This window comes from Lepus europaeus, chromosome 9 (genome assembly GCF_033115175.1).
Source record: "Lepus europaeus isolate LE1 chromosome 9, mLepTim1.pri, whole genome shotgun sequence".
NCBI lineage: Eukaryota > Metazoa > Chordata > Mammalia > Lagomorpha > Leporidae > Lepus > Lepus europaeus.
The window spans coordinates 25,959,753-25,984,345 of NC_084835.1; the positions used below are offsets into that span (position 1 = coordinate 25,959,753).

Consider the following 24,593-nt stretch of genomic DNA (forward strand, 5'->3'; position numbering starts at 1 on the left):
GGGTCGCGAGGGATGGGGGCGCGGCAGAGCCCTCGACGAGGGAAGAGATGCGTGGGGGAGGGGCTGAGCTATTCTCAAGTCCCACGCCCCTCCCCCCGCGCGCCGGGGGCCAAATATTCCTCCCCCTCTGCCGGGTAATCGGCTCAGCCTGGTCCCACTGACCTCCACCTCCCCCACGGCTGAGGCTCTTGGCACCTGGGTACGTGTGGGTGGGGAGGGGAATCCAATCTCCCTTCCCCTCCATCTGGCCTGGTGGACAAAGGGCAGGGGGACCATCTGGTCCCGCCAGCGTGGGGGAGGGGCCCGCCGTGGCGGTCCCTAGGGGCGGGGGAGGGGCGGCGCTCCGGAGACAGCGAGAGCCTGTAAGGGTCTAATTGCATCGCTTTATTTCCATCCCCCAAACCTCAAAGCAAGGCACTAGCTGGGCTGCGAAGACCCAGACCACACAACCCGGGGCAAAGGAGCGCCGGGAAGCCGGGGAGAAAGCAGGGAGATCGGCCTCTCTGGGGCAGGCAGTTCTGGCCCAGGGGCCACCTGCAACCTGTGGGTGAGTAGAGGCGGGGCCCGGCCACACCCTAGGCATAGCAGTTCTGCAAGGGCTGGCCCATGGGCCCCCCCCCCCCCCCCCCCGTCTTCCCAGACAGGTGCTACAGCGTTAGAAGTGCACATGGACCTGGGCTAGTGCCTGTGTGGAGGCCCAGGTGTGCACGGGTGCGTGTGCAGGGCAAAGCTGCCCATGAAAAGGTGCATGGTCTCCCCGTCACCTGTACCATGCAGCGGCTCCCGTGAAGGGTCAGATCTGTATCTGGGATCAGGTAGGTATAGAAGGCTCCAAGCATGTAAGTGCGTGTGGCGTCGGGGGGAGGGGGTGGGCGAGGGTGGGGGTGACTGGCCTGCAGGGCAGCTGAAGGAGGAGGCAGGGGGAGGCTGGGCAGAGCAGAGGAAGGCGAGAGAGCCGAGCAGGAGCCTGTGGAAGCTTGGATTACCCTCCAGCATATTACGTCCCTTGATTCCTGTTTTTTGCTCTTGATTTTACCTCCTCAGTCTGGCGCTGCAAAAGAAAGAAGTAGAAAAAGACACGGACCCCAAAAGACATGAACCCGGAGAAACGACAGACAGACACACCTGTGGTGCACATGTGATGAGCCAGAGCCAAGAGAGGGGTGGGAGAGAGAGGGAGAGGCCCGAGGCAGCAGGCAGCAGGCAGGCAGGTGTCTCCCCCGGCCAGAGCACGGGGCCTACGCCAGCCCCTGCAGGAAGCTCAGCAGCTCTGTATGCCACTCCTCCGGTTTGTCCAGGTAGCAGGGGTGCCCCGCCCCCTTCATGACCAGCACCCGGTGGTTGGGCAGCTGCTTCAGGTGCTCAAAGCTGCTCTGACCCATGGGGTCCTGGTCTCCATATACAATCAGGGCCGGAATCTGAGGGAGAGGAAAGCGGGGCGGAGTCAGTGGGGCTGCCAGGGCAGTCTGTCCCCTGGCGGGCAGCTTGCCCCAGGGCCACCCAGAGGAGGGGAGGGACAAGCTGGCCCTACGGGTGGTGGTGCAGAGTATGTCTGCCCTGGCACACAGCTTGGCACAGGGCTTGGCACAGTAATCGGACAAACAAACCAAAGAGGTGGAGTTTGGCAGTCAGCTTCTCCCAGCCACCAGGTAAGTTACCCAGCGCCTGGATAAGGCAGGCCCCCGGGGAAGGCCACTTCCTGGCTCCTGGCAAGGGCCCCTCCCACCCAGAAGTACCTTCACACTGGCGTAGTCGGCGGCACTGATTTTGTCGGTGCAGATGGGGGCCACCGGCACATAGCCCCGGAGCTGGGAGCCGGGGGCTGTGAGGAAGGGCAGGGAATACATGCCACTCATGGACGGACTGATCACCACCGGGGGGCCCAGGGCCAAGGCCTCCACCAAAGCTGCCAGGAAGCCTCCGGGGACCAGCTCCCCGAGAGGGGCAGGGGCTGCTGCCTCCTTGGAGCGCCCCAGGCCTGCGGGAGACAGAAGACACAGGCAGTGAGTGGGAACACCAGGGAGAGCGGTCCTTTCCTCCAGGAAGGCTCCTGGGTCAGCCCCTCTGTGCCCAGGTCCCTGTGGCGAGCCTGCCTCCAGCTTTGTGCCCATCGCCCCCAGGCCCACCAGTGTGCCGGGACGAAGGGGGTGCTGGGGCCTGGGGGGCGGGTCCACGTCCCAGGGCTGCGTTCCTGTCTAGGTGGCCCCGAGAAGTGCCCCAGTCTCCCTCAGCTGCTCACTTTCCCCATCTGTCAAACAGGGATGCCAAGTGTGTGCCACGAGCGACTGCTGGGGAAACAGGCCCGGTCGGCTGTTTCCAGGGCAGGTGGTCCTGAACTGGCCCTGGATGGGTTCCTTGAAAACAATGGCTGGAGGCAGGTCACGCACCCCCACCGGCCCTTTCAGTCACTTCCCACTTTGACAACAAGCAGCTGAAGATCTTTGCCCTGAAGCTCAGCCCAACCCACCGTGGGAACCAATCCTGGCCTGGCTGGAGGCCTTGAACCCTTACCAGCCCTGGCCAGGAGGGGGCGGGGCGGAGCAGACCCACTGCTCGATCCATGCTTGGCACCAAGGGCTGGGGCAGGGCAGTCCCAGGGCTGCCCCACCTTCCCCAGAGCCCAGCCCTGGACTTTGCACCCAAAATCAGGACGAGGGTCCTAGCCCACCACCAGGCAGGGCCCTGGCCTGCTCACAACGTGCCAGGACACACCTCAGCCCTCAGGGCGTCCAACAACCTGTGGTTAGCAGTCAAAATATTTGACTTCCAGGCAGCCAGCATTGTGGCACCGTGGGCTAAACTGCCACTTGCAATGCTGGCATCCCATTCTGGAGCACCGGCTGGAGCCGCAGCTACACTGCTTCCAATCCAGCTCCCTGCTAATGTGCCTTGGAAGGCAGCGGAGGACGGCCCAAAGGCTTGGGCCCCTGCCACCCAGGGTTCCTGGCTCCAGGCTTCAGCCTGGCCCAGCCCCAGCCAGCTGTTGCAACCATTTGAGTGGTGAAAAGTGGTTGGAAGAGCAATTGATCTCTCTCCCCATACCCCCCCCCCATCACTCTGCCTTTCAAATAAAATAAATCTTACACACACACACACACACACACAAAAACACCTGACTTCCAATTGGATAAGCACCAATTTCTATGTGTCAGGTACTAGCCAAACACTCACGTGGATAATCTCATCCACCCCCAAACACAAGCATGGTGAGTTTCCATTCCAGACAAGGAAACAGAAGCTCAAGAGATTGGGACACTGCCCCAGCTCACAGTGAGGAGCCGCTGGGCAGTGTCCAGGCAACACCTGGGTCAGAATGCCCTTGCAATGGGCATCAAACTCCGAGCCCAGCCTGGCTAGGCCCTCACAGTCTCACGGCACCAGACCTGCCTCCTGATGAGGCAGACCCCATCCACCCACCCACCCAGCCAGCCATTTTCGCCTAGAAGTACCTGGGAGGTCAACGGCCACGGCCCGGTAGCCGGCCAGGGCCAGCCTGCGCAGCGTACCCAGGTTCTGCCAGGTCTCGGAGGAGAAGCGGATACCATGCAGCAGCAGCACAGAGAGGCGAGCGGCCTGCCCGCCGCCGGGCCGTGCCTCCCGGAAGAAGAGGCTGAGGCCCTGCACCTGGACGGTGCCCTCCTGCTGCTCGGTGTCCGCCATGCCCGCGGCCACTACGCTGTGATGCACCTGTCGTTCAAAGCCGACCCGATGGTGATGCACCTGTGGTTCAAAGCCGGCCCGATGAGGGGCCACAGAACATCCCGCACAGGGGGAGCCGGGAGTGGCAAGGAGACCTCAGGGAAGCTTCCAGAACTCCAGAAACGTGCTTTTAAGTCAGGACAACCTCTTAACTTCTGCCCCTGCCATGCACTTAATTGTGTTGGCCTCAACTTCCGCATCTAAACTATGGGGACAATAAAACCTACCTCAAGGATTAGGAGCTTAAGGGAGGGTACCTGCCAGTGCCAAGAACTCAGTACCTGGGGCTTCCATTGCCGCTGCTATTCTGTTACTCTCCTTTTCCACAAAACGGGATTATTCGGTAGGACTAGCTCACGGGTGGTTGATGGGATTAAATGAGGCCACGCGTGAAAAACACTGGGCGCGGGACCTGCACACAGCCAATGCCCAATCAGCGGCACGTACTATCCCCGCTACGCTCATCAACCCCCTCTTCCCCGGCGCACTGCCACAGGTCTGGAGCCCGCACCGCAAGCCGGGAGTCGGGGGGAGGAAAGAGCCCATTTTCCGGAGGCGGAAACCGCAGCGTCCAGCGGCAAGGGCTTTGGAGTTAGGCCTACAGGGGCGCAGGGTGCCCAAGGCGGAGGTGTCGCGGTCAGGCGCGAGGACCCCGGCGCCGCCACGGCTCGCCCCGTCCCCTCGGCGGACCCCCGTTCCGGCTCTCTAGGTCTGGAAGGGCGCACAGGGAAGGGATGCGGGCAGCCCCGAAGGTGGAGGCCTGGGGAGCCGAGAAGGGAAGACCTGGGGTAGGTAGGGGGTGGGTTCTGGCTGGAGAGGGGAAGAGAGGGTCGTGCGCGCAGGGCGCGTACCTGGGGCGCTGCGTGGCGTCGCGCAGACCGGAGGCGGGCGAGTGCTGGCCGGGCCTGGGGCCCCTGGAGAGACGCCGGGACGCGGCCCACTGGGGGCGGGGGCGAGGGCCGGCCCGTGCTCCGGGGCGCCCTCCTGTGGCCAAAAGCTGCTGCAGGGTCCGTCCGAGCCGCTCCCGCCCCTCCGGGCTCTCCCGGTTCTCAAAGCGACCTCAAGTGTCCCAAGCGCCGGGCTGGGCGAGATCCGAAACTCAGCGAAGCGAGCTGCCTCATACGGACACGGTGCAGCTCCAGGAGGACGGAATTTTCAGAGCTGAATCCCTGAGGCTCCCTTCTTGACCCCCCCCACCTCACCCCCGCCCCCGCCCCACTAGGCAGGTGCACTTGGTCCTTTCCCAACGCCTCCGAGACCGGTGCCTCGCCTGTAGACCGCGTCCGATGCGTCTGTCTACCTCCGCAGGATACCAATAAGGAGCGGACCCTGCGCGCTCCGCCCAGCCTCCCCGCGCCCGGCTCGGCAGCCACGTGGAGCCCAGAGCCTGGGCCGGGCCACACGGTCACGCATCGCCAACCAGGCCGGCCCAGACCCCGACCGTGTGTGTGTGTGTGTGTGTGTGTGCGTGTGCAGGGGTCAGAGAAGCGGCGGGGCTGCGACACGGTCATATCTGGCGTTTCCACCACGAGCCTTCTGCATGGCCAGTCTTCGGGGACTGGCCCCTCAAGTCCTAAAGACACCACCTTCCGGGAGGACTTGGGGGGCGGTCTCACCCTCAACCCCATTGTACAAACAGACAGTGAAAATGTCCCGGCTGAGTGGCTTTCCGCCCGCTCTCGGGCCAGAAACAATCGGGAACATCGGGGCGGCGGGGCGGGTCCGTGCCGAGCGGGGACTGCGCAGGCGCGCCTCGGTGGCCGCTGGCCACCGCTCAGCCCGCGGAGCGGCCAGGTCAGGGCCCGCTGCTGTCCCGCGGCTGGCTCCGCCTGGGCGGGGCCCACCCAGCTGCGGCCCATCCCGGCGGGCCCGGGGAGTGTCCCCGGGGAGGGAGACTGGACGGCTGCCCGCGGCGGACAGCTGTTGCCCCCCCCCCTTGCCCCACCGGTTGCGGGAAGAGTTCTACGGAAGGGGCCGGCGCTGCGTGGAAAGTGTGCACATGCGCGGGAATCGGTGCGTAGCCGTGTGTCTGTGCGTGTGTCGGCAATCCTGCGCGTCTCTGTGTGTCAGTGTCCGTCTGCCTGTGTGTGTGTGTAGAGTTCTGTGCGACTGTGCTTGAATTATTTGAAGGTCTTCGTGTCGTTTTGAAAGCCTGGGTCCGTCTGCCTGTCTTCCTGATGCCTGACGGTGCACGTGACCTTAACGGTGCTCTTGCAAGGAACTGTTTGCCCAAGGAGGCTGCGTGTGCACGCAGGGAAGCATGTGCAAAAGGAAAGCTTGTAGGGGCAAGACTCGATGTCTGTGTCTGCGTGGGCACAGCTGTGTGTCATTAACGATGAGTACTGCGGTGACCTGACGGGGGCACAGGCCACTTCCCACCCCACCTCTGCAGGTTGAGCTGACCTAGCCGCCCACTGTAGGCTTCTGGCCACTGCCCAGTGTGGCTGCACCCTGGGTAGCCAAGGGAACAGCGGAACACCTCCCCACCCCCTTGAGGCTCCCCTGGGTATTGGAAGCACCCACCGATCCCCTGCTGTTCATGGTCATGAACTAGAGAGGGTTCATGATCATCGCCCCCCTCCCCACCAGCTCCTGCTTTCGCCCCAGAGGGGGCTGCCTGTGCCCACACACTGCTTGGATGGATCCCCAGCTGCTGAGCCTGTACCCAGTTGGCGCTCCATGAAAAAAAGTGTGCCTGGGAATCCTGGACCAAGGCAGATGTGTACATCCTAGGCCCAGGAAGTGAGGCCCGGAGCAGCCTTTGGACAGGACCACTGCGTTACTTAAATACCACAAGAGGCTTGGGAGGGCAGCCATGAGGTTATCCTGATGCACTGACAAACCAGACACAGCCAGGACAGGTCTCAAAGTCAGGGCTACCAGCCCTGTTAGGGTCCTGGGTCTTTTTTTAAAGATTTATTTATTTATTTGAAATTAAGTTAGAGATATCTTCCATCCTCTGATTCACTCCCCAAATGGCTGCATCTGCTGAGGTTGGGCCAGGTGGAAGCCAGGAGCTAGGAACTTCTTCTAGGTCTCCCAGGGTGCAGGAGCCCAAGCACTTGGGCCATTTCCACTGCCTTTCCAGGCCATCAGCAGGGAGCTGGATCAGAAATGGAGCAGCCAGGACTCAAACTGGTGCCCATATGGGATGCTGGGTCAGCATCAGCCCCTGGGTCCTGCATCTTGAGATCTGTCCTTTGGTCCGGCGGAGGCCTTGGACTATAGGAATCCGTGCAGCTGGGGTGTGTGTTGGGGGCATGGTAATCCGTGCCTCCCACCTGCGTGCCGCCCTTCTCATATGTAGGTGTGCCATGCTCTCCCCTGGCCTCCCACCTGCTCGTGCCGTAGCACTGCCTCCATCACGGACATTCTCAGTGGCCCTCTTCATGATTGCTGGCCCAGACCCCCAACCCTTCTCACCCACTGTAAAGTATATTCTTTCAGTCTTGTGTGCAGTGTGATAAGAATCCTATCCAAACATGCACTCACGCGAAGGCCATTCTGTGTGTGGGCTTGTTCCTTTCATGGCCCTCACCACTCCCTCTACCTGCAAGGCCCCAGCTCAGCCCCACGGAGTCACCCAGCGTGGCCTGGCAATTAGCAGCCCAGTCCTGGAGTCAAATCGCAGTTTCCCTATTTGCAGCTCTGCACTATGGCCAAGAGAATTTGTGTCTCGGGTCTCAGTTTCCTCGTCTGTCGGAGACCCGTACTCATACCTGCTCCCCGGTATTCTCTGGGGATCTGCAAAGGGCCGCGCGGAGGGCTTGCTGAATGGAAGTGGTTTTACCCTGCACGGTGATGAGCGTGGCTGCTGAGCACGGTCTGTGCCAGGGCCATCTCGGATGCCCGTCCTCACGCTCCAGGGTATCTGAGCCTCTGCCTTGATGTGTGGAGACGCTGGGTGCGAATTCTGGCACCCTTGCCTATGGCAGAGGAGTGGGCAGGGGCTGGAGCTCCCCCGCCGGGGCCTTCCGGACGGGGCCCAGGGGACATTGTGGGGGCTCAGCCTCGGTCTCCTTCGTCTCCTGTCTTCTTGCAGGCTATGGTACAGATATCCATGAGCCGGTCCCAGGGAGCCCTGCTGGGCCTGGGCCTGCTGCTCACGCTGCTGCTGTACGTGGGGCTGCCAGGCCCCCCGGAGCAGACTTCTGGGCTCGGGGGACAACCCAACGTCACAGTCCTGGCTGGCCTCACCCCTGGCAGCTCCCCCATCTTTTACCGTGAGGTGCTCCCACTCCACCGAGCACACAGGTGGGTGCAGACCCAAGGGCCTAGTAGGGGACCAGGCCCAAGGGGAGACCCAACGCGGGGTGCTTGGAGCCTGGGAGGGCAGTGGGAAGGAGACGGCGGGCTGCCTCCCAGGCCCAGGACACATGCAGCGCCCTGTGTGCCTGCAGGGTGGACGTGGTACTGCTCCACGGGAAGGCCTTCAGCTCCCACACGTGGGAGGAGCTGGGCACCCTGCAGCTGCTGTCGCAGAGGGGCTACCGGGCTGTGGCCATTGACCTTCCAGGTGAGCATCCCTACCCTGGATCCAGACAGGCAGGAGGCAGCAGGTGCAGCAGCTCTGCAGAAGTGGGGACTGGAGGGGTGGGGAAGCTCTAAGATGTGATGAGGGGCACCGGGACCCCAATGTCTAGACAAGCAATGGCAGGTTAAAACACCCCAAAACACTCTTATTTCTGCCTTGGAAACTCCAATGTGAAATGCACGTCATGCAGCAAATGGAAACGTGGCTCACTCCACCAGCAGTCGCGTGGGGGCTCTCACTGTGCCTTCTATCACAAAAGATGGTGTGTCGTTCATCTCATTACACAGACGATTTGTGCTATCATCATTATTTAAAAAAAAAAAGCAAAAGCCAGTGAAGCCCACCAAGACCAAAGCCATGTACCTCTCCCTCTCTGAGCAGACTTGGGGGGAGGGGGGTGCCAGTCCCTGTCCTGGGCACTGCCACACAGATGCAAACAACATGCAGGACATGTGCTGGGGGTCATAAGCATGCCTGGCCTCCTGTTGCCAAGTCCTCCTCTCCCCACACCCTGTCTCGTGAACCAAGCCAGTCCCTGCGGAACTCCCTGTGTGTCATTAACCATGCAGTGTGTGCCATAGGAAAGATGGACAAATGGTAGTCGGCCATCTCTCCTGGTTTTCTCAGAATCCAGTGAAATGATTGACTATTTAAAAAAAAAAAAAGGCAGAGGTGGGGCGAGTGTTGTGGCACAGTGAGTTAAGCCACCTTTTGCAATACTGGCATCACATATCGGAGCACTGGTTTGAGTCCTAGCTGCTCTACTTCTGACCCAGATCCCTGCTAATGTGCCCCGGAAAGCAGCAGCAGGTGGCCCAGACACATGTAGGCCCCTGCAACCCACATGGGAGACCCAGATGGAGTTCTTGGCTCCTGGCTTTGGCCTGGCCCAGCTTCAGCCATTGTGGCCATTTGGGGAGTGAACCAGCAGATGAAAAATCTCTTTATCTTCCCCACTTTGTCTCTGTCACTCTGTCTTTCAAATAAGTAGTAAGTTCTTTTTGTTGTTGCTAAAGAAATACTCGAGTAATGTAGCTCCATCTTTGGACATGCTTCTTTGAGTATGTGGGCATTCATTTCTTTTGGGTAGCTACTGAGGACAGTTGATGGGTCAAGAGATACACATCTTGGGGCTGGCATTGTGGTGTAGCAGGTAAAGCCACCACCTGCAACTCTAGAATCCCATACGGGCACTGGTATGAGGCCTGGCTGCTCCACTTCCAATCCTATTAATGCCCTGGGAAAGCAGCAGAGGATGGCCCAAGTGCTTGGGCCCCTGCATCCATGTGGGAGACCCAGATGAGGCTGCTGGCTCTTGGCTTTGGTCTGGTCTAGTTCTGGCCATTGCAGCCATTTGGGGAGTGAACCAATGGATAGACGATCTTTCCCTCTCTCTCTCTCTCTCTCTCTATATATATATATATATACACACACACACACACACATATAAAAACTCTGCCTTCAAATAAAATACCCATCTTAAGGTTCCTCCAAAAGGAGGGGTTTATCCTCCCACCAAATCCTGTATGACAGTGCCCATTTCACATCTTTCCCAGCACTGGGTACTATCAGTCTTGAGTTTTGCCAATATGATGAATGAAAGATGTTTTTCTAGCAGGACTATTATGAAAAAAAAAAATAGCATCTGAGGAATTGGAGTAGCATGTGCCATGCCCCACTAGTTCCCATCTCTGTATCTCCCTCTCTTTTTAAAGATTTATTTATTTGAAGGCAGCAATAGGGCCAGCATTATGGTGTAGTAGGCTAAGCCTCCGCCTGCAGCGCCGGCATCTCATATGGCTGCTCCACTTCGGATCCAGCTCTCTGCTGTGGCCTGGGAAAGCAGCAGAAGATGGCCCAAGTCCTTGGGCCCTGCACCCGTGTGGGAGACCCGGAAGAAGCACCTGGCTTTGGATCAGCCTAGCTTTGGCCATTGTAGCCATTTGGGGAGTGAGCCAGTGGATGGAAGACCTTTCTCTCTGTCTCTCCCTGTCTCCATAACTCTGCCTCTCAAATAAATAAAATCTTTAAAAAAAAAAAAAAAGGCAGCGCTAGATGAAGACGATGGAGAGAGAGGGAAAGAGATCTTATACCTGCTGGTCCACTCCCCAAATCTCTGCAACAGCCAAGGCTGGGCCAGGCCAAAAGCAAGAACCAGGAACTCCATCCTGGCCTCCCAGTGGGTACAGGGGCCCAAGCACTTGGGCCATCTCCCACTGCCTTCCCAGGTGCATTGGCAGGGAGCCGGACCGGAAGCAGAGCAGTCGGGACTCAGACTGGTGCTCCCATATGGGATGCTAGCATTGCAAGTGACAGCCTAACCCTGCTGCGCCACCACACTGCCCCCGCCTGTCCCCATCTCTTTTCTCCACTGTGGTGTGAAGTCCTGGGTTCCCTGCTAGCCCCCCACCAGCTGGTACTTACCGCTGTTCCCAGGTTTTGGGAACTCAGCACCTTCAAAGGAGGCGAGCACAGAGGCAGGCCGGGCCGAGCTGCTGGAGCGGGTGCTGCGGGACCTGGAGGTGAAGGATGCCGTGCTGGTGAGCCCCTCGCTGAGTGGCCACTATGCCCTGCCCTTCCTGATGCGAGGCCACCGCCAGCTACGTGGATTCGTGCCCATCGCACCCACTTCCACCGAGCGCTACACCCAAGAGCAGTTCCGGGCTGTGAAGGTATCCTGTCCCTAGCTTGTGTCATGGTGGCAGTCAGGACCTGGGGACGGGGCCTCAGCCTTGATCTTGGATGGAAGAGGCGGGTATCTGGGGAAGTCTCACTAAGATGGTGTCTTGGAGGTCAGGTCTTTACCAGGCCTGCCGGTCACAGCCCCTTCCCTCGCCCCCAGACTCCAACCCTCATCCTCTACGGGGAGCTGGACCACAACCTGGCTCGAGAGTCACTGCGGCAGCTCCGCCACCTGCCCAACCACACCGTGGTGAAGCTGCGCGCCGCGGGCCACGCCTGCTACCTCCAGAAGCCGCAAGACTTCCACCTCGCCCTCCTTGCCTTCCTCGACCATCTGCCCTGAACTGACCCACTGCTCAGGGCCCGGGTCTGGCCCAACTCGAAGGGTCTGGATCCCTCATCCCACCAGGGAAGGAGCCCCTGGATCACAGGGCACAGAGATCAGAGGGGCAGATCCGGCCAGAACCTTTTGTCTATTTCACAGGCACAATTTTTTTTTAAAAAAAGTATATTTGTCTTTCCTGGGTGGTGACAGTTTCATTTTTTGGTGTGTTTCAGGAGAGGCAAGAGTGGGAGGCAAGTCTGGGTCTGTTTGGGGGCTGGAGGGGGCGCTTCAGCAGCCTGGGAGGCTAAGGATGCAACACTTCCTAGCTTCTCCCCTTAGCACTGTGCCTCCGTTTCCTCATCTGTAAAATGGGCATGATGGTGACACCTGGCTTAGAGGGTGGTTGTAGGACTGAATGGGTACGTGGGACACTTGGTTACACACTTGGCTGGAGGAATTGGGGGTGGGTAGGTAACAGCTAATGTGTGACCACTGGGAGTGATGGGAAATCCGGAGTCTACAGTTGTGGGGGTCAGGAGTGGATGGGGACCAGGGTTTAGGAACTAACACAGCACTGTTGGGGGCTGGCGCTGTGGTAGGGCAGGTAGGGCCACCGTCTGCATCGCTGGCATCCATGTGGGTGCCAGTTTGAGTCCTGGCTGCTCCACTTCCTATCCAGCTCCCTGCCGATGGCCTGGGAAAGGCAGTAGAAGATGGCCCGAGTGCTTGGGCTCCTGCACCCATGGGGGAGGCCCAGCGAAGCTCCTGGCTCCTGGCTTTGACCCGGCTCAGCCCTAGCAGATGTGGCCACTTGAGGAGTGAACCAGCAGGTGGAAGACCTCTCTCCTCTCTGGCACTGTGCGCTATCACTCTCTCATATATATAAATATATATAACTGACATTCAAATAAATAACTAAACCTTAAAAAAATAAAATACTGCATTGTTGATGAACCAGCAAGCCCGCTCCCCTGCATCGCATGGGTGAGCAGGACTTCAACCCCAGGGCGGGTGGCATGGACACCCTCCCCCCCCACCCCGCCCCGGGCCCTCTTTCTTGACCCAGAGGTTGAAGTCTCCAGCCCCAGGCCCCTCCCCAAGCTGACTGAGCCCCTGGAGCACAGAGCAGAACCGGTGAGGCGTGCAAGGGGCAGCTGGGCACACAAATGGACAGCCACTACCCTGCGTCGCTTTCTCCTCCCCCCCGGGGGCTGGGGTGGCATTTCCTAGGAACAAGGGAGTTTGGCACAGGGTCAGCCAAGAGTGCAGCTCCCCGTCATGCCCTCTGGTCACACGGTCACGACCGGCGACACCACACTGACACATCTGCCCACACCTTGGCGCGAGCCCACGTGCTCTCACCCGTTGATTTACCCGCATAGTCGGCACGCTGTCCGGTTGCTGTCCCTTCAAGGACTGAACCCTGAGGCACGCGGCCCAGCCTCCTGGGGCTCACACACGCGTCCGCGAGCAGGGGACAGCGAGGGGGCCGGAGTGCGCGGAGGGCCCAGGCAGCTTTCCGCGGCGGCGCCAGCCCAGACGGGAGGCTGGAGCAGGGATCTTCCGGGACCCGGGCCAGCCGAGCATGCGGCCCAGGCCCGAAGCAGGGCGTAAGGGGGTGTGTCCCGCGGGGGCGGGCCCGGTCCGAAGCCCGGCCTCTGTGGGCGGGGCCGGCCGCGCGGAGGCGGCCCAGGGGCGGATCCGGATCTGGCCGAGGCCCGAAGCGGGGCCGGGCGGTGCCACCCGCGGCGGGGCGGTGGCAGGGGTTGGACCGGCGCTTACTTGCCGCCTCGGGTCTCCGCCCCGCGACCCGACTGCAGCCACGTGGTGGGCGGGCCGGGGCGGGCCTTCGCTTTTGACCTCGCTGGACCCTGAAGTCCTGGCCACAGTCCGGGGCGGGCGCTGAGAAGCGAACGCAGGCTCAGGACCAGGAGAGAGCAAGGTGGGCGTCCTGATAAGCTTCTGGGACTCCCCGGCGCGGGAGCCGAGCGACTGGGAGAGGTTTTCTGGAGGAGGTTGCGGGCGGGGGCGGCTTCAGCCCTTTCCCAGCTGCTCTGCGGACTCTGAGCCTCAGCTTTCTCCTCTGTAAAGTGGGTACCCAGAGGCACAGACTGCGTGGGGCCCTTTTGCGGAGTAAGGAAGTTTGTTGACCACAAACAGCACAGCTCCCGAAACGGAGTGGGGCTTGGTACCGGGGGCTCGGAAACTGGGTGCCCTCTCCCCGGGGGGGTGCTGGGCGCACCTGGAGTCCCGGACGCGTCGTCTGCCTTTACACTTTGCCCCCAGCTCAGCAGGGGCCGCGCCATGACCAGCAAGGAGCCCGAGGGCGAGCACCCCTCCGTGACGCTCTTCCGCCAGTACCTTCGCATCCGCACCGTCCAGCCCGAGCCCGACTACGGTGAGAACACCGCGCTTCCCGGGCCTGAAATGGGGCCTCGTGTGGCCGCTGTCACCCAGCTGCACCTCCTCCACTGCCCCAAATGCCTCCCCAGCCCACGAGCCATTCGCGAGGTCTGGGGCAGCTCCTGCGGGCAAGGGAGGCGCCCTCGCCGGAGAGGCCGTGCTGCTCCAACTTCGCTCCCGGCACTCAGTGGAGGGGCAGAGGCCCCCAGAAACCTACTGGGGCTGGACAAGGCACAGCCCCCATAGGGCATCAAGCGTGGTGGCTGGGAATTGTGGGTGTGCCTCTGAATCCCCGCCCCCGCTTAGCAGTTGACAGGTGCTGAGTGGTTTCCCCACCTGTAGGGAAACAGTCACACCTGTGTGCAGGCCTGGCCCTGGCCGAGGGGTCACTGACTGGCAGAAGTGCAGGTGTCTCCGAGGGATGTGGAACCCTGTTGGGAGGCAGCAGCCCATCTCCAGGTCTGCTTCCTCTCCGGGCTGCCTGGGCGGGTGGCAGCCAAGGGTACTCTGTGCCCACAGGGGCTGCTGTGGCCTTCCTTGAGGATCAAGCACACCAGCTGGGCCTGAGCTGTCAGAAAGTGGAGGTGAGCCCGCGGCCCTGCGTGTGGGGAGGGGGGCCTGCAGGGTGGGGGGGCACCTTGCGCTGACCACCTCCCCTCCGACCTTCTCCAGGTGGCACCCGGCTATGTGGTGACCGTGCTGACCTGGCCAGGCACCAACCCTACACTCTCCTCCATCTTGCTCAACTCCCATACCGATGTGGTGCCCGTCTTCAAGGTGTGTTTGGGCTTGGGGGGGCGGAGAGCAGTACAGGCCTTGGGGACAGACACAATGCAGACCTCAGGATCCGGTGGTGGTGCCAGCACTGACTCCCCCAACTCCAGCAGCCTCTGTCCAGCAGTGATTCTGTACCAGGGTGGGGGTGGAGCCTGGAGACAGGGATGGGGGATGGCAGTCAGCTGCTGCCTGCAGCACTCCTCTGTGCCCCTCCCCCACCACCCACCTGTCACCCCAACCCACGGTGGACCCCTCCTGCCATCCCTGCCAAAGGAACACTGGAGTCACGACCCCTTCGAGGCCTTCAAGGATCCTGAGGGCTACATCTACGCCAGGGGTGCCCAGGACATGAAGTGTGTCAGCATCCAGTGAGTGTCCTCCATTCCTGTCCCCACCGGCCTGGTGGGTGGCCCCCAGACCTGCGGCTGTGATGGGAGAACCTCAAGGCCATGTGACATCTTTATACATTTTTTTTTAAAATGTATTGATTTCCTTTTATTTGAAAAGCAGAGAGATTATCCACCTGCTAGTTCATCCCCCAAATGGCTGCAACAGCTGGGACTGAGCCAGGCCAAATCCAGGAACCAGGAACTCAATCCAAGTTCCCCATGTGGGTGGCAGGGACCCAGGTATTGAGGCACAACCAGCTGCCTCCTAGGGTGTGCATTAGCAGGAAGCTGGATTGAAAGCAGAGCTGGCACTGGAACCCAGGCACTCTGATAAGGGATGTGGCATCTCAAGTGGTGTTTTCACTGCTCTGCCAAATACCCATCCCCCAGGGGACCTGTTGACTCCTTCCCCTGTCTAGACGGGGGAAATTGAGATCCAGAGAGAGCCAGGGACCGCCCAGAGTCCAGGAGTCCAGGACACAGGGCTGCGGCAGAGCTGCCTGAGTACCTGGTGGCCCCCTCGGCAGCTGGCTTGCGTCCCTTCAGGTACCTGGAGGCTGTGAGGAGGCTAAAGGCTGAGGGTCACCGATTCCCCAGGACCATTCATATGACGTTTGTGCCAGGTAGGCGTGGCGCAGGAGGGGCACCTTTGGGAAGGGGGAGCTGGTGTTGGGGGGCAGCCCATCTCAGTCCCCTCCACTCCTGCAGATGAGGAGGTCGGGGGTCACTGGGGCATGGAGCTGTTCGTGCAGCGGCCCGAGTTCCGGGCCCTCAGGGCTGGCTTCGCCCTGGATGAAGGTAAGCAGGTGGGCGTCCACAGCTGTGTAGCCAGGTGGGGGCCAGGGGTTGTGAGGCAGGGCTGGGCCACTCCGCCCTCTGAATCCCCTTCTGCTCCTCAGGCCTGGCCAACCCCACCGAAGCCTTCACTGTCTTCTACAGTGAGAGGAGCCCCTGGTGTGAGTACAGGCTGGGAGGGAGGGGGGCACCGTTCAGATGGCGCCTGCAAAGGCCTTGAACCCAGGCCTCTGGCTCCTGGCCCCTTCTTGAATTGCTCTGAGGGGGAGCTGTGCCTGGGGGCGGAAACCAGCTGCACCCTGCCAGAGGAGCTTGGCTTGAGGGGCAGGCCAGGACACTCCCCCAAAAAGGGCTGATAGCCCCACCCATGCTGAAAGCACACCCCTCCCCCTCCGTGGCTGGCTTCTTCCCAGGGGTGCGCATCACCTGCACGGGGAGGCCTGGCCATGGCTCTCGATTCATTGAGGACACGGCAGCCGAGAAGCTGGTACGTGGCACCTGCTGAGGGAGCCTGGGAGGCTGTCTCCTGGGCCTCTCACGTCTAATCTCACGCTCTCCTAGCACAAGGTTGTGAGCTCGATCCTGGCCTTCCGCGAGAAGGAAAAGCAGAGGTGACAACCTGGGAAAGGAGTATGGGTAGGTCCAGGAGGTTGTGGCTGAGCCACCTCCTCTGATGTGTCGCTCCCACCCCACCCCACCCCACCCCACCCCTACCTGCACCCCCACACTGCAGGCTGCAGTCAAACCCCCACCTGAAGGAAGGGGCAGTGACCTCCGTGAACCTGACCAAGCTCGAGGGCGGCGTGGCCTTTAATGTGGTCCCTGCCGCTATGAGCGCCAGCTTTGACATCCGTGTGGCACCAGATGTGGACCTGAAGGTGCCACCTCACACGGGCTCGGAGGAGGGGGCCGGGGTCCTCAGCCCTGCCTGAGGGGTCAGCTCATCTACCTCCTTTCTCTTAGGCTTTCGAGCAGCAGCTGCAGGCCTGGTGCCAGGCAGCCGGGGAGGGGATCACCTTTGAGTTTGCTCAGGTAGCCACGTGGGACCTGGGGTGGGGGGAAGACGCTGGGCTCACCAGGTGCCCGGGCTCTTCTCAACTGAGAACCGTGTTTTATTTGGGCAATAGCATTAGTATGGGGGCCCATGTGGGTGCTGGGAACGCTGTGGGGAGTGACATCAGGCAGTTTCGCCCTGAGAACCCATTCTTACATCACTGTTACAAATGTGAACACAGGTAGCCGGGGGTGGGTGGGGTCTTGCTCTCCAAGAACCTGTTATGGGGTGTTTGACCAGGCCTGGGCCTGGGGAGCCATCTAGGGAAGGGGTCCTTGGGCTAGGACCTGAAGGAGGGCCACCTGGAGGTCTCTGTAGGTGGGGGGTGGGGTGCAAATGTGCCCTGAGCCAGGCACAGCCCCCACTATGGACGGCCAGGCCCCAGTCCTGATCCTGCCATCCTTCCCTTCCCCAGAAGTGGATGGAGCCCCGGGTGACATCTACCGATGACTCAGACCCCTGGTGGGCAGCTTTCAGCAGCGTTTGCAAAGACATGTGAGTGCATAGCCCAGCTCTCCGCCCCTCCCCTCCCCCTCTCCCACCACCTCTTCCCTGGCCCTCACGGATCTTCCCCCTGCAGGAACCTCACTCTGGAGCCGGCAATCTTCCCTGCAGCCACTGACAGCCGCTACATCCGAGCGGTGAGCCCCTCCCACGGCAGCACCTGGGCAGCAGGGGCTGGCCAGAGGGTTCTCCTCCTCACGCCCCCTCACACCCGCAGGCGGGGATCCCGGCTCTGGGCTTCTCACCCATGAACTGCACCCCTGTGCTGCTGCACGACCATGATGAGCGGCTGCACGAGGCGGTGTTCCTCCGTGGGATCGACATATACACACGCCTGCTGCCCGCCCTGGCCAGCGTGCCCGCCCTGCCTGGCAACCGCTGAGCCCCGAGCTCCCCAGGTGCTGTCTGGAGCGTCAAGGACCTCCTCTTTCCCCATGCCCAGTAATAAAACATGTGTGGACAAGCACTGCCTGGACAGGACTGGCAAGGCGTTCGGGGAGGATTCTCTCATTTCTCTGGAGACAGGACTGTCACCAGCCCCACTCCAGATAAGGAAACCGAGCCTGGCTCTTGCCTTCAATGTTGCATACCATGCCGCACCTCAGCAGGCTTGTGTCCAGCAACAAGGGGCCACCATCCTGTCTCCCCATGAGTGCAGGGATGCCACTTCTGTGGAGGCTCCCCAGACCCCAAGCTCAGGGCAGCAGTCCAGGTTCCCTAGAGATGCAGGAGCAGATGTAGGGCAGGAAGAAGAGCTTGTGAGGAATTCTTGTTGGTTTTGGCCCAAACCCATGTGCTCTGATGTTGGGAATAGGGGCCCTGGCATACCAGATCAATTCATTTTAGGGTCCCCAGCACACCCACCAGGGATCAGGGGCCCCGGGCAACACCAGGAGCTACGGCCCAAGGGGCGGAATCTGCTCCTCTTTCTGAGCTGTCCTGTCCCGAGTGCCCTGAGCATGGGTCATGGCGAGACAGCACTTGGGTTAGAAGGGACATTCGGAGTCCAGGCTGTCTGAAGAGTGAGCCCTGGTCAGAGCTGACGGTGGCCCATGTGGAGGCTGACCGCAGCAGTGGGTTATGACCTAGGGAGACTGGCTGAAGCCATGCATCAGGGTTTGGGCACCTCCTCAGACTGGGAAAACAACCTCCATGCTTTGGCTAGATCCCTGATAGGCCTTGCTTTTGCAGTCTACCTACATGCTGACATCTGGCTAGGCCAAGCCCCTTTGGAGACCCCAGCTCCAGGGACACCCCTAACCCAGCCCTGGTGACCCACCGACATGAACCACATGTGGCCAAGGGCTACCTCCATCCCTTCCCAACTACATGGTCAGGTTTCCTCACCCAAGAGACATAGTACACCTACTTCAGAGACAGGGAGACCCACATCACGGGCAGCACCTACTGCTCTGGCAGACTCACACCACCTAGTCTCCAAAGTGCCTAGAGATGGACAAGACAGGATTTAAGTGTGACCAGTGTTCTGTCTGGTGCCTTCTATAGGGAACTCCCCCAAATGCCCACCACTGCACTGCTTGCCCCAGAAGAAAAAGATCCTGCAGGTGAAAACAGCTGACCAGGGCAAGAGCAGGTCCAGACCCAAACATGACAGTAAGGCAGTGCCACTGTGACCACCCTGCCTCCCCGAGTTCCTATCATCCAGGGCCCTGTGCACTGGCCAGGTGAGCGAAGAGCACCCCTGGGCCGCTCAAGTCAGTGCAGAACTCGCCCAAGGTAAGCTTCAAGTTCTAGAAAGACCACTTTCCTCAACCCCTGCCCATTCACTACATCCTGGTGCTCTCTCCTTAACTCTAACCCCCATCTCACCAATCATAGCATCATCATCTCCCACCCAAAGCAGGAAGTCATCCCAGCCCCAGGATCACAGAAACAGGCTGAGACCCTGTCTCAGGTTTATTTGTACAAACAGCACAGGAGGACACTAGCCCCACGCAGACAGCAGCCCAGGGGTCACACCAGTCCTTCTGCCCTTGCATTGGCAGGCATAGGCTGTTACTAGGGAGCCTTTGCAGGGGGCTGGGCACCTTTGGGAGGAGCCTGAGCCGGAACTGGGGCTGCCGGTGTGGCCTGGGCCTTGGGTTTGGCTTGGGCCTGAGCCTTGGGCTTGGTTTGGGCCTGGGCCTTGGGTTTGGCTTGGGCCTGAGCCTTAGGCTTGGCTTGGGCCTGGGCCTTGGGCTTGGGCTTGGCTTGGGCCTGGGCCTTGGGCTTGGTTTCAGCCTGGGCCTTGGGTTTGGTTTCAGCCTGGGCCTTGGGCTTGGTTTCAGCCTGGGCCTTGCCCTTGCCCTTGCTCTTGATTTGAGCTTGAGCTTGGGCCTTGATTTGAGCCTTGACCTTGCCCTTGATTTGGGGCTCAGTCTTGGCCTTTGCCTTGGTCTGTGGCCGGGACAGCCTGAGACCCCTAGCAATGCGGGCACGGGCACGCCTTCCAAGCTTGGGGTGGGCGATATAGGCAAGTCGATCAAGCTTCCGGCTGACACCCTTTGGGATCGTGGGCTTTACTTCCTTAGGCTTGACCAGGGCCTTGATAGCTTCAGCACGTGCAGCCATAGCCTTGGCGTTGTTGGCCTGCATCTTCTTCAGGCCCTTCTTGTTGTGCTTCTTGGCAAAACGCATGTTCCTCAGGAACTTGGGGTCCACCTGGAAAGCAGGAAGGGTACAGGCGGCAGCACATGAACAGAGCTGCAAGTCATCCCTGGTGTCCCTTTCCCTGAGAGTGCTGCCACTCTAAACCCAACAGTTGAGAAAATACTATTTCCTGACATAAAAGTTAACACTCTGGGGTGCAGTGGGTAAAGCTGCTGTCTGCAGTACCAGCATCCCATACGGGCGCTGGTTCGAGTCCTGGCTGCTTCACCATGGCCTGGAAAAGCAGTAGAAGATGGCCCAAGTCCTTGGGCCCCTGCACCCGCGTGGGAGACATGGAAGAAGCTCCTGGCTCCTGATTGGCCCAGCTCTGGCTGTTGTGGCCATCTGGGGAGTGAAGCAGTGCAGTGGAAGATTCTCTCTCTCTCTAACTCTGCCTTTTAAATGAAATAAACTTTTTTTTTTTTAAAGTTAACACTCCCCCCGGTTAAAGCTATGCAAACCACATTTTAAGGCCATACATTCAGAGCCCAGTAGCGCTAACAGTCAAATGCAAGTGCGGATGGAAGAACAAAGGCGGTTGTAGAGCTTAAACTTCCCACAACAAGGGTTCAGCCAAGCTTTCCCCCTGAAATCCCTTCACAGCTACATCTTCTCCTCCAGGGCAAGGGGAGGATAAGCCTGGTCCCACACTCACACCACGGATCCAGAGAGCAAAGGGCACAGGGGGAGACCACCGGGGGACACGCTCGGCTTTGCTGCAGACCCTCCAGCCTTCTCAGCTAACCCTTACACCGCCCCCCAAGTCCAACACTGGCTCCTATCAAGGTCCCGAGGCAGGACAATGTGCCCAATACACATAGGTATGGCTGCTCCTCCTCGGACGTGCCCTGGAAGAGCAAGGGAGAGGGCAAAGTGCCTGCAGGAGGCCAGCTACCCCTGGGGTGGGGGCAGGCAAAGGGAAGCTGGTACAGATCTGACAGGGTCAAGAAATCCCGGGGCCCGGTAGACCAGGTGAGCGCAGCAACTGTTCAGAACAGCGCTCAGGCACAGGCCGGGAAGCAGGTACACGACAGAAGGCCTGAGCGCACTTGCAGCCAAGAAGGCACAGCTAACGCGATTCAAGGCACACTCACCCCTTTCAGAGACTCGTATCTTTGTGATCGCGGTTTCTTGATGCCATTTCTGTGCCATTTTCGGGCTGTGAGAAAGAAGGAATTAAGGCCAAGAAAGGTACTTCTAATAAACGCCCCCAACATCACAGCCGCGAAGTCTGGGAGACCTTCCCTGAGGCCTGGGAAACCTCTGCTCACTGGGGCGATCTCAAGAGGATCCCCGACTCCTAACCCTTTAAACACAGCGCAGGCTGACAAGCAGCGCCAAGCCCAAAGCGGAAATGTGTCCCCTTGTCTCGTCCCCAGAAAGCCCAAACCAGTCTTTCCCAGGGCCTGGGGGCCTAAGCTGGGCCCAAGACACTTACACTGGTTGTGCGTGGTGTGGTTCTTGGACTTGGCCATGTCTGCACCTGCACGACCAAAGTGGTGATCAGAGATAGGGGTTCGCCGGTCGGGGCACCTCTGCCGCCTGACGTGGACGGGACCCAGGCCAGAATGAAGCTGCGGCACAGCCGCTTCCAGGAGCCCCTCCACTCAGCACAACTCGATGCCAGTCCCGGCCTGCCAAACCCTGACACCGAGCCGCCACCCCTCCGCGCGGCTGCCCTCTGCGATTAGAACCAGAGTTCTTCCCCCGCCATCCACCCCTGGAGGACCGACGAGCAACACAACCGCCCCGCGACCTCCACTCCCCACGGCCACACAGCTGGTCCCCCCTGCGCTCCCCGTGGCCCGCGGGCCATAGCCCGCACCCTGCCGCCACCCGTGAGCTATGGATGGTGTCGGATGCCACGGGGCCAACACTCACAGTAACCCGCGGCTGCCGAAGCGCCTGGGACCGGAAAGAGAAGAGACAGGCCGCAGCGCAGCACGGGAAATAGGGTCGACGACACCGGAAGGTACTCCTGGAAAAGTATCCCCCAAGCGGTGAGAAGAAAGGTTCCGAGGCCCGGAAGGCCACGGGCCGCGCGAGGGGGCGGTGCTGTGGGTCTGGCCCCGCCCCCCTCAGCGGCCTCCGCCCCCTCTCCTGTTCGGGACCCGGCCCTTGAGGCTCCAGCCCCTCAAAGAACTTGAAGGCAAAGGGGGAGTGTTCGAGGAATGGGTGCTAGACAGGGAGAGGCCGGAGATCTGTGTTCTTCAAAGACAGCCCTGGTTCCTGCGTGGAGGACGGACTGCGGGGGGCGAGGCGGGGGCGGGAGAGCTGGGGGTGGGGTGGGGGAGCTGCTGCAGGCCCCCACGGGGCAGTGGGGTGGAGAGGGGTGGGCACGCAGGCAAGGCTGGCCCTCAGTCTTTAACCCCTGGGGCAAGGGGGTGCTGTGCTTAGGGAGGAGGATTGAGGCAGGAGGGGTTGGTTGGCTCTATCTGGAAGTGGATTGGTAATCTCCAGGTTTCCTTGTACATGCGCTGACCCTGCGATGCCTGTCATGCCCTCACTGCCTCGGGTGGGGCCCCACACACGTCGGATTCTCCCCTCGCTGAGTCAGGACAAGGGGACATTCCTTTGCATAAATTATTTAAAAAAAAAAAGATTTATTTATTTTATCATTGGAAAGTCAGAGCTACAGAGAGCCAGAGGGAGAGAGAGGGATCCTCCATCTGCTGGTTCACTCTCCAAATGGCAGCAATGGCCGGAGCTGCGCTGACCTGAAGCCAGGAGCCAGGAGCTTCTTCCTGATCTCCCACGCAGGTGCAGGGGCCCAAGGACTTCAGCCATCTTTGCTGCTTTCCCAGGCCATGGCAGAGAGCTGGATGAGAAGCTGAGCCGCTACACTACAGCGCTGGCCCCGCATAAATTATTATTATTATTTATTTATTATTTTTTTTTTGGCGGTGCGCAGCGTTTATTGTCCGCGGGCGACGGGACCACGGCCCGCAATGCGCCCGCTACCTGTACCACGTGAAGCCGTGGTTGGCGCTGTCCCTCCTCGGCGGTGCGCAGCCCGTACAGCTCCCCGACCATGGGCGACACCCAGCGCGAGGTGTGGATCACAGACTCGCCCACCTTCCAGTCGGGCACCTCCTTCGTGATGATGGCCTCCTCCTCCTCCAGGTTCACCCTGCGGTCCCCCTCGGCCTGCAGCAGCGGTATTAGCGCGATGCGGCCCCCAGGTCCTCGTGCAGACGCCTGCGCTCGCGGGTCCCCTTCATCATCTCCCAGTGCCCGAAGAGCAAGGTCCGGATGAACATGCTGTAGCCCGATGTCCCCGACGCAGCAGGTTCCGCTTGGAGTCCATGGGGCTGTAGCCCCCGGGCGGGGACGTGTTCTGCTTCACCTTCGACGCTGCCATGCTCCCCGCATAAATTCTTGATCTCCACTCACCCTGACAGCCACTGCCATTTGCTTCTCTCCGAACTTACAGTCTTCTGTGTTGCCAAGCGCAAGGCTTACTCCTGCCTCAGGGCCTAGGCACTGGCTAGCCCACCCCCCACCCCCGTCTACCTGGGCTGGGGGTATCCCTGCTCTTAATTTAAATTTTTTTTTTCATTTCATAAAAGTACCTTTTAAATTTTTTATTTCATAAAAGTACTTTTTTATCTTTTATTTCATAAAAGTATCTTTTTATTTCATAAATCTATTTTTTTTAAAAGATTTGTTTATTTGAAAGGCAGAGTTACAGAGAGGCAGAGGCAGAGAGAGAGAGAGGTCTTCCATCCGATGGTTCACTCCCCTGATGGCCACAATGGCCGGAGCTGCGCCAATCCAAAGCCAGGAGCCAGGAGCTTCTTCCCAGTCTCCCATGCGGGTGCAGGGGCCTAAAGATTGAAAGTGGAGCAGCTGAGACTCGAACCAGCGCCCATATGGGATGCCAGTGCCGCAGGCGGCAGCTTTACGTGCTATGCCACAGCACCGCCCCCTGCTCTTTAAAGACATGCTGTTTCCTGCCTAGATGCCCTACCTGCAACACAGCCGAGAGTCAGGCACCGAGGAGCACTGGGCTAAGCTCCCCTCCTTGAACGCCAGCCTCCCTTATCAGAGGGCTGATTCGGCTGTTCGGTAGCTTCTCAGCCGAGCGGGATCTCCTGGGTCTGCTCAGCAGAGCCGCCGGGCGGGAGGCGTCAGGCTTACTTGGCAGCATCTGTCACAGGCCTGGTGTCCGTTTGTCGGACCTGCCTGGCAACTGTTTGAGGAATTAAATGGGCACACGGCACAGACCCAGGACCGACTCAGGGGCAAGAAGCCAGCGGATCCAGGGGGATTTCACAGCTCTTCTGTGGGGACCCCGGGCCCTGCACCCTGAGCCCGGTTCTCAGTGGTACAGGGGATAGAACAGTAATGGCCTCAAGGGGTTAAACAGGACGATTTCAGTAAAGCCGTGAACACTGTACTGAGTACACAGTAGGTGCTGAATCATTGTACGCCTCATCCATGCTCCCAGAGGTAGTGAACCCCTGACATGAAAGATACCCAAGTTGAATGACCAGGATCGGGCATTAAAATCCAGGATGGAGGTTTGTGAAAGACAATGCGTAAAGTTCACTCCCTTCCAGAGCCTGGGAGGCCCAGCTCCTGGGAGCAGGAACGGTGCCGTAGGCAGAGGACGAGGCCAGGGAGGAGAGGCCAGCTCCCGTAGCCCCTGGCAGGCTCCTCAGCTCCAGGACACCAGCCCCTCTAGTGCCCAGGGGGCTATGGACCTGTCATCCACAAGGTGGCAGTGTAGGACCACTGATGGCAACAGGCTGCAGTGGGCAGACTGGCGCCGGGGCCCTT

General features: G+C 60.2%; 4 protein-coding genes and 1 pseudogene across 7 annotated transcripts; 2 read left to right on the plus strand and 3 right to left on the minus strand.

The window, feature by feature from the left end:
• Positions 1-369: 369 nt before the first annotated feature.
• On the minus strand, positions 370-4,630 carry ABHD14B (abhydrolase domain containing 14B). Of its 2 annotated transcripts, none has more exons than XM_062201011.1 (4): positions 4,551-4,630; positions 3,450-3,720; positions 1,737-1,978; positions 370-1,418 (listed from the first exon to the last, which is right to left on the minus strand). In XM_062201011.1, exons 2-4 carry the CDS (start codon positions 3,658-3,660, stop codon positions 1,239-1,241), a joined length of 633 nt encoding a protein of 210 aa, XP_062056995.1. In that variant the 5' UTR covers positions 3,661-3,720; positions 4,551-4,630; the 3' UTR covers positions 370-1,238. The 2 variants fall into 2 exon arrangements, with proteins under 2 accessions (XP_062056995.1, XP_062056996.1); XM_062201012.1 differs by having other exon boundaries at positions 3,450-3,687; positions 4,551-4,619.
• Positions 4,335-12,180, plus strand: ABHD14A (abhydrolase domain containing 14A). Of its 2 annotated transcripts, none has more exons than XM_062201007.1 (5): positions 4,335-4,487; positions 7,742-7,953; positions 8,100-8,215; positions 10,670-10,905; positions 11,076-12,180. In XM_062201007.1, exons 1-5 carry the CDS (start codon positions 4,434-4,436, stop codon positions 11,256-11,258), a joined length of 801 nt encoding a protein of 266 aa, XP_062056991.1. In that variant the 5' UTR covers positions 4,335-4,433; the 3' UTR covers positions 11,259-12,180. The 2 variants fall into 2 exon arrangements, with proteins under 2 accessions (XP_062056991.1, XP_062056992.1); XM_062201008.1 differs by lacking the exon at positions 4,335-4,487 and adding an exon at positions 5,632-5,712 and having other exon boundaries at positions 11,076-12,179.
• An 895-nt stretch (positions 12,181-13,075) lies between these two features.
• Positions 13,076-17,628, plus strand: ACY1 (aminoacylase 1). Its single transcript, XM_062201006.1, has 15 exons — positions 13,076-13,182; positions 13,527-13,638; positions 14,163-14,227; positions 14,316-14,420; positions 14,694-14,788; positions 15,356-15,432; positions 15,518-15,607; positions 15,709-15,765; positions 16,018-16,091; positions 16,166-16,215; positions 16,338-16,482; positions 16,568-16,636; positions 17,074-17,153; positions 17,239-17,299; positions 17,380-17,628. The coding sequence occupies exons 2-15, from the start codon at positions 13,545-13,547 to the stop codon at positions 17,542-17,544; spliced, it is 1,227 nt and encodes a 408-aa protein (XP_062056990.1). The 5' UTR covers positions 13,076-13,182; positions 13,527-13,544; the 3' UTR covers positions 17,545-17,628.
• Positions 17,629-19,047: 1,419 nt separating this feature from the next.
• Positions 19,048-21,730, minus strand: RPL29 (ribosomal protein L29). 2 transcript variants are annotated; one of them, XM_062201010.1, is made up of 4 exons: positions 21,693-21,730; positions 21,250-21,294; positions 20,906-20,970; positions 19,048-19,823 (listed from the first exon to the last, which is right to left on the minus strand). In XM_062201010.1, exons 2-4 carry the CDS (start codon positions 21,284-21,286, stop codon positions 19,182-19,184), a joined length of 744 nt encoding a protein of 247 aa, XP_062056994.1. In that variant the 5' UTR covers positions 21,287-21,294; positions 21,693-21,730; the 3' UTR covers positions 19,048-19,181. The 2 variants fall into 2 exon arrangements, with proteins under 2 accessions (XP_062056994.1, XP_062056993.1); XM_062201009.1 differs by lacking the exon at positions 21,693-21,730 and adding an exon at positions 21,637-21,690.
• LOC133766242 (NADH dehydrogenase [ubiquinone] 1 alpha subcomplex subunit 13-like) lies at positions 21,689-23,172 on the minus strand (annotated as a pseudogene).
• Positions 23,173-24,593: the final 1,421 nt, after the last annotated feature.

What these genes read in the sequence shown, in the direction of transcription:
- ABHD14B (XM_062201011.1), bottom strand. Translation starts at nt 3,660, where the DNA reads ATGGCGGACACCGAGCAGCAGGAGGGCACCGTCCAGGTGCAGGGCCTC. An exon ending in CGTGGCCGTTGACCTCCCAG is followed by an intron (nt 1,979 to 3,449) that starts GTACTTCTAGGC and finishes TGTCTCCCGCAG; the next exon opens with GCCTGGGGCGCTCCAAGGAG. An exon ending in CCGACTACGCCAGTGTGAAG is followed by an intron (nt 1,419 to 1,736) that starts GTACTTCTGGGT and finishes CCTCTCCCTCAG; the next exon opens with ATTCCGGCCCTGATTGTATA.
- ABHD14A (XM_062201007.1), top strand. Translation starts at nt 4,434, where the DNA reads ATGCGGGCAGCCCCGAAGGTGGAGGCCTGGGGAGCCGAGAAGGGAAGA. An exon ending in CCGAGAAGGGAAGACCTGGG is followed by an intron (nt 4,488 to 7,741) that starts GTAGGTAGGGGG and finishes GTCTTCTTGCAG; the next exon opens with GCTATGGTACAGATATCCAT. An exon ending in CCACTCCACCGAGCACACAG is followed by an intron (nt 7,954 to 8,099) that starts GTGGGTGCAGAC and finishes GTGTGCCTGCAG; the next exon opens with GGTGGACGTGGTACTGCTCC.
- ACY1 (XM_062201006.1), top strand. Translation starts at nt 13,545, where the DNA reads ATGACCAGCAAGGAGCCCGAGGGCGAGCACCCCTCCGTGACGCTCTTC. An exon ending in CCAGCCCGAGCCCGACTACG is followed by an intron (nt 13,639 to 14,162) that starts GTGAGAACACCG and finishes CTGTGCCCACAG; the next exon opens with GGGCTGCTGTGGCCTTCCTT. An exon ending in CGCGAGAAGGAAAAGCAGAG is followed by an intron (nt 16,216 to 16,337) that starts GTGACAACCTGG and finishes CCCACACTGCAG; the next exon opens with GCTGCAGTCAAACCCCCACC.
- RPL29 (XM_062201010.1), bottom strand. Translation starts at nt 21,286, where the DNA reads ATGGCCAAGTCCAAGAACCACACCACGCACAACCAGT. An exon ending in CCACACCACGCACAACCAGT is followed by an intron (nt 20,971 to 21,249) that starts GTAAGTGTCTTG and finishes TCTTTCTCACAG; the next exon opens with CCCGAAAATGGCACAGAAAT. An exon ending in GATACGAGTCTCTGAAAGGG is followed by an intron (nt 19,824 to 20,905) that starts GTGAGTGTGCCT and finishes CCTGCTTTCCAG; the next exon opens with GTGGACCCCAAGTTCCTGAG.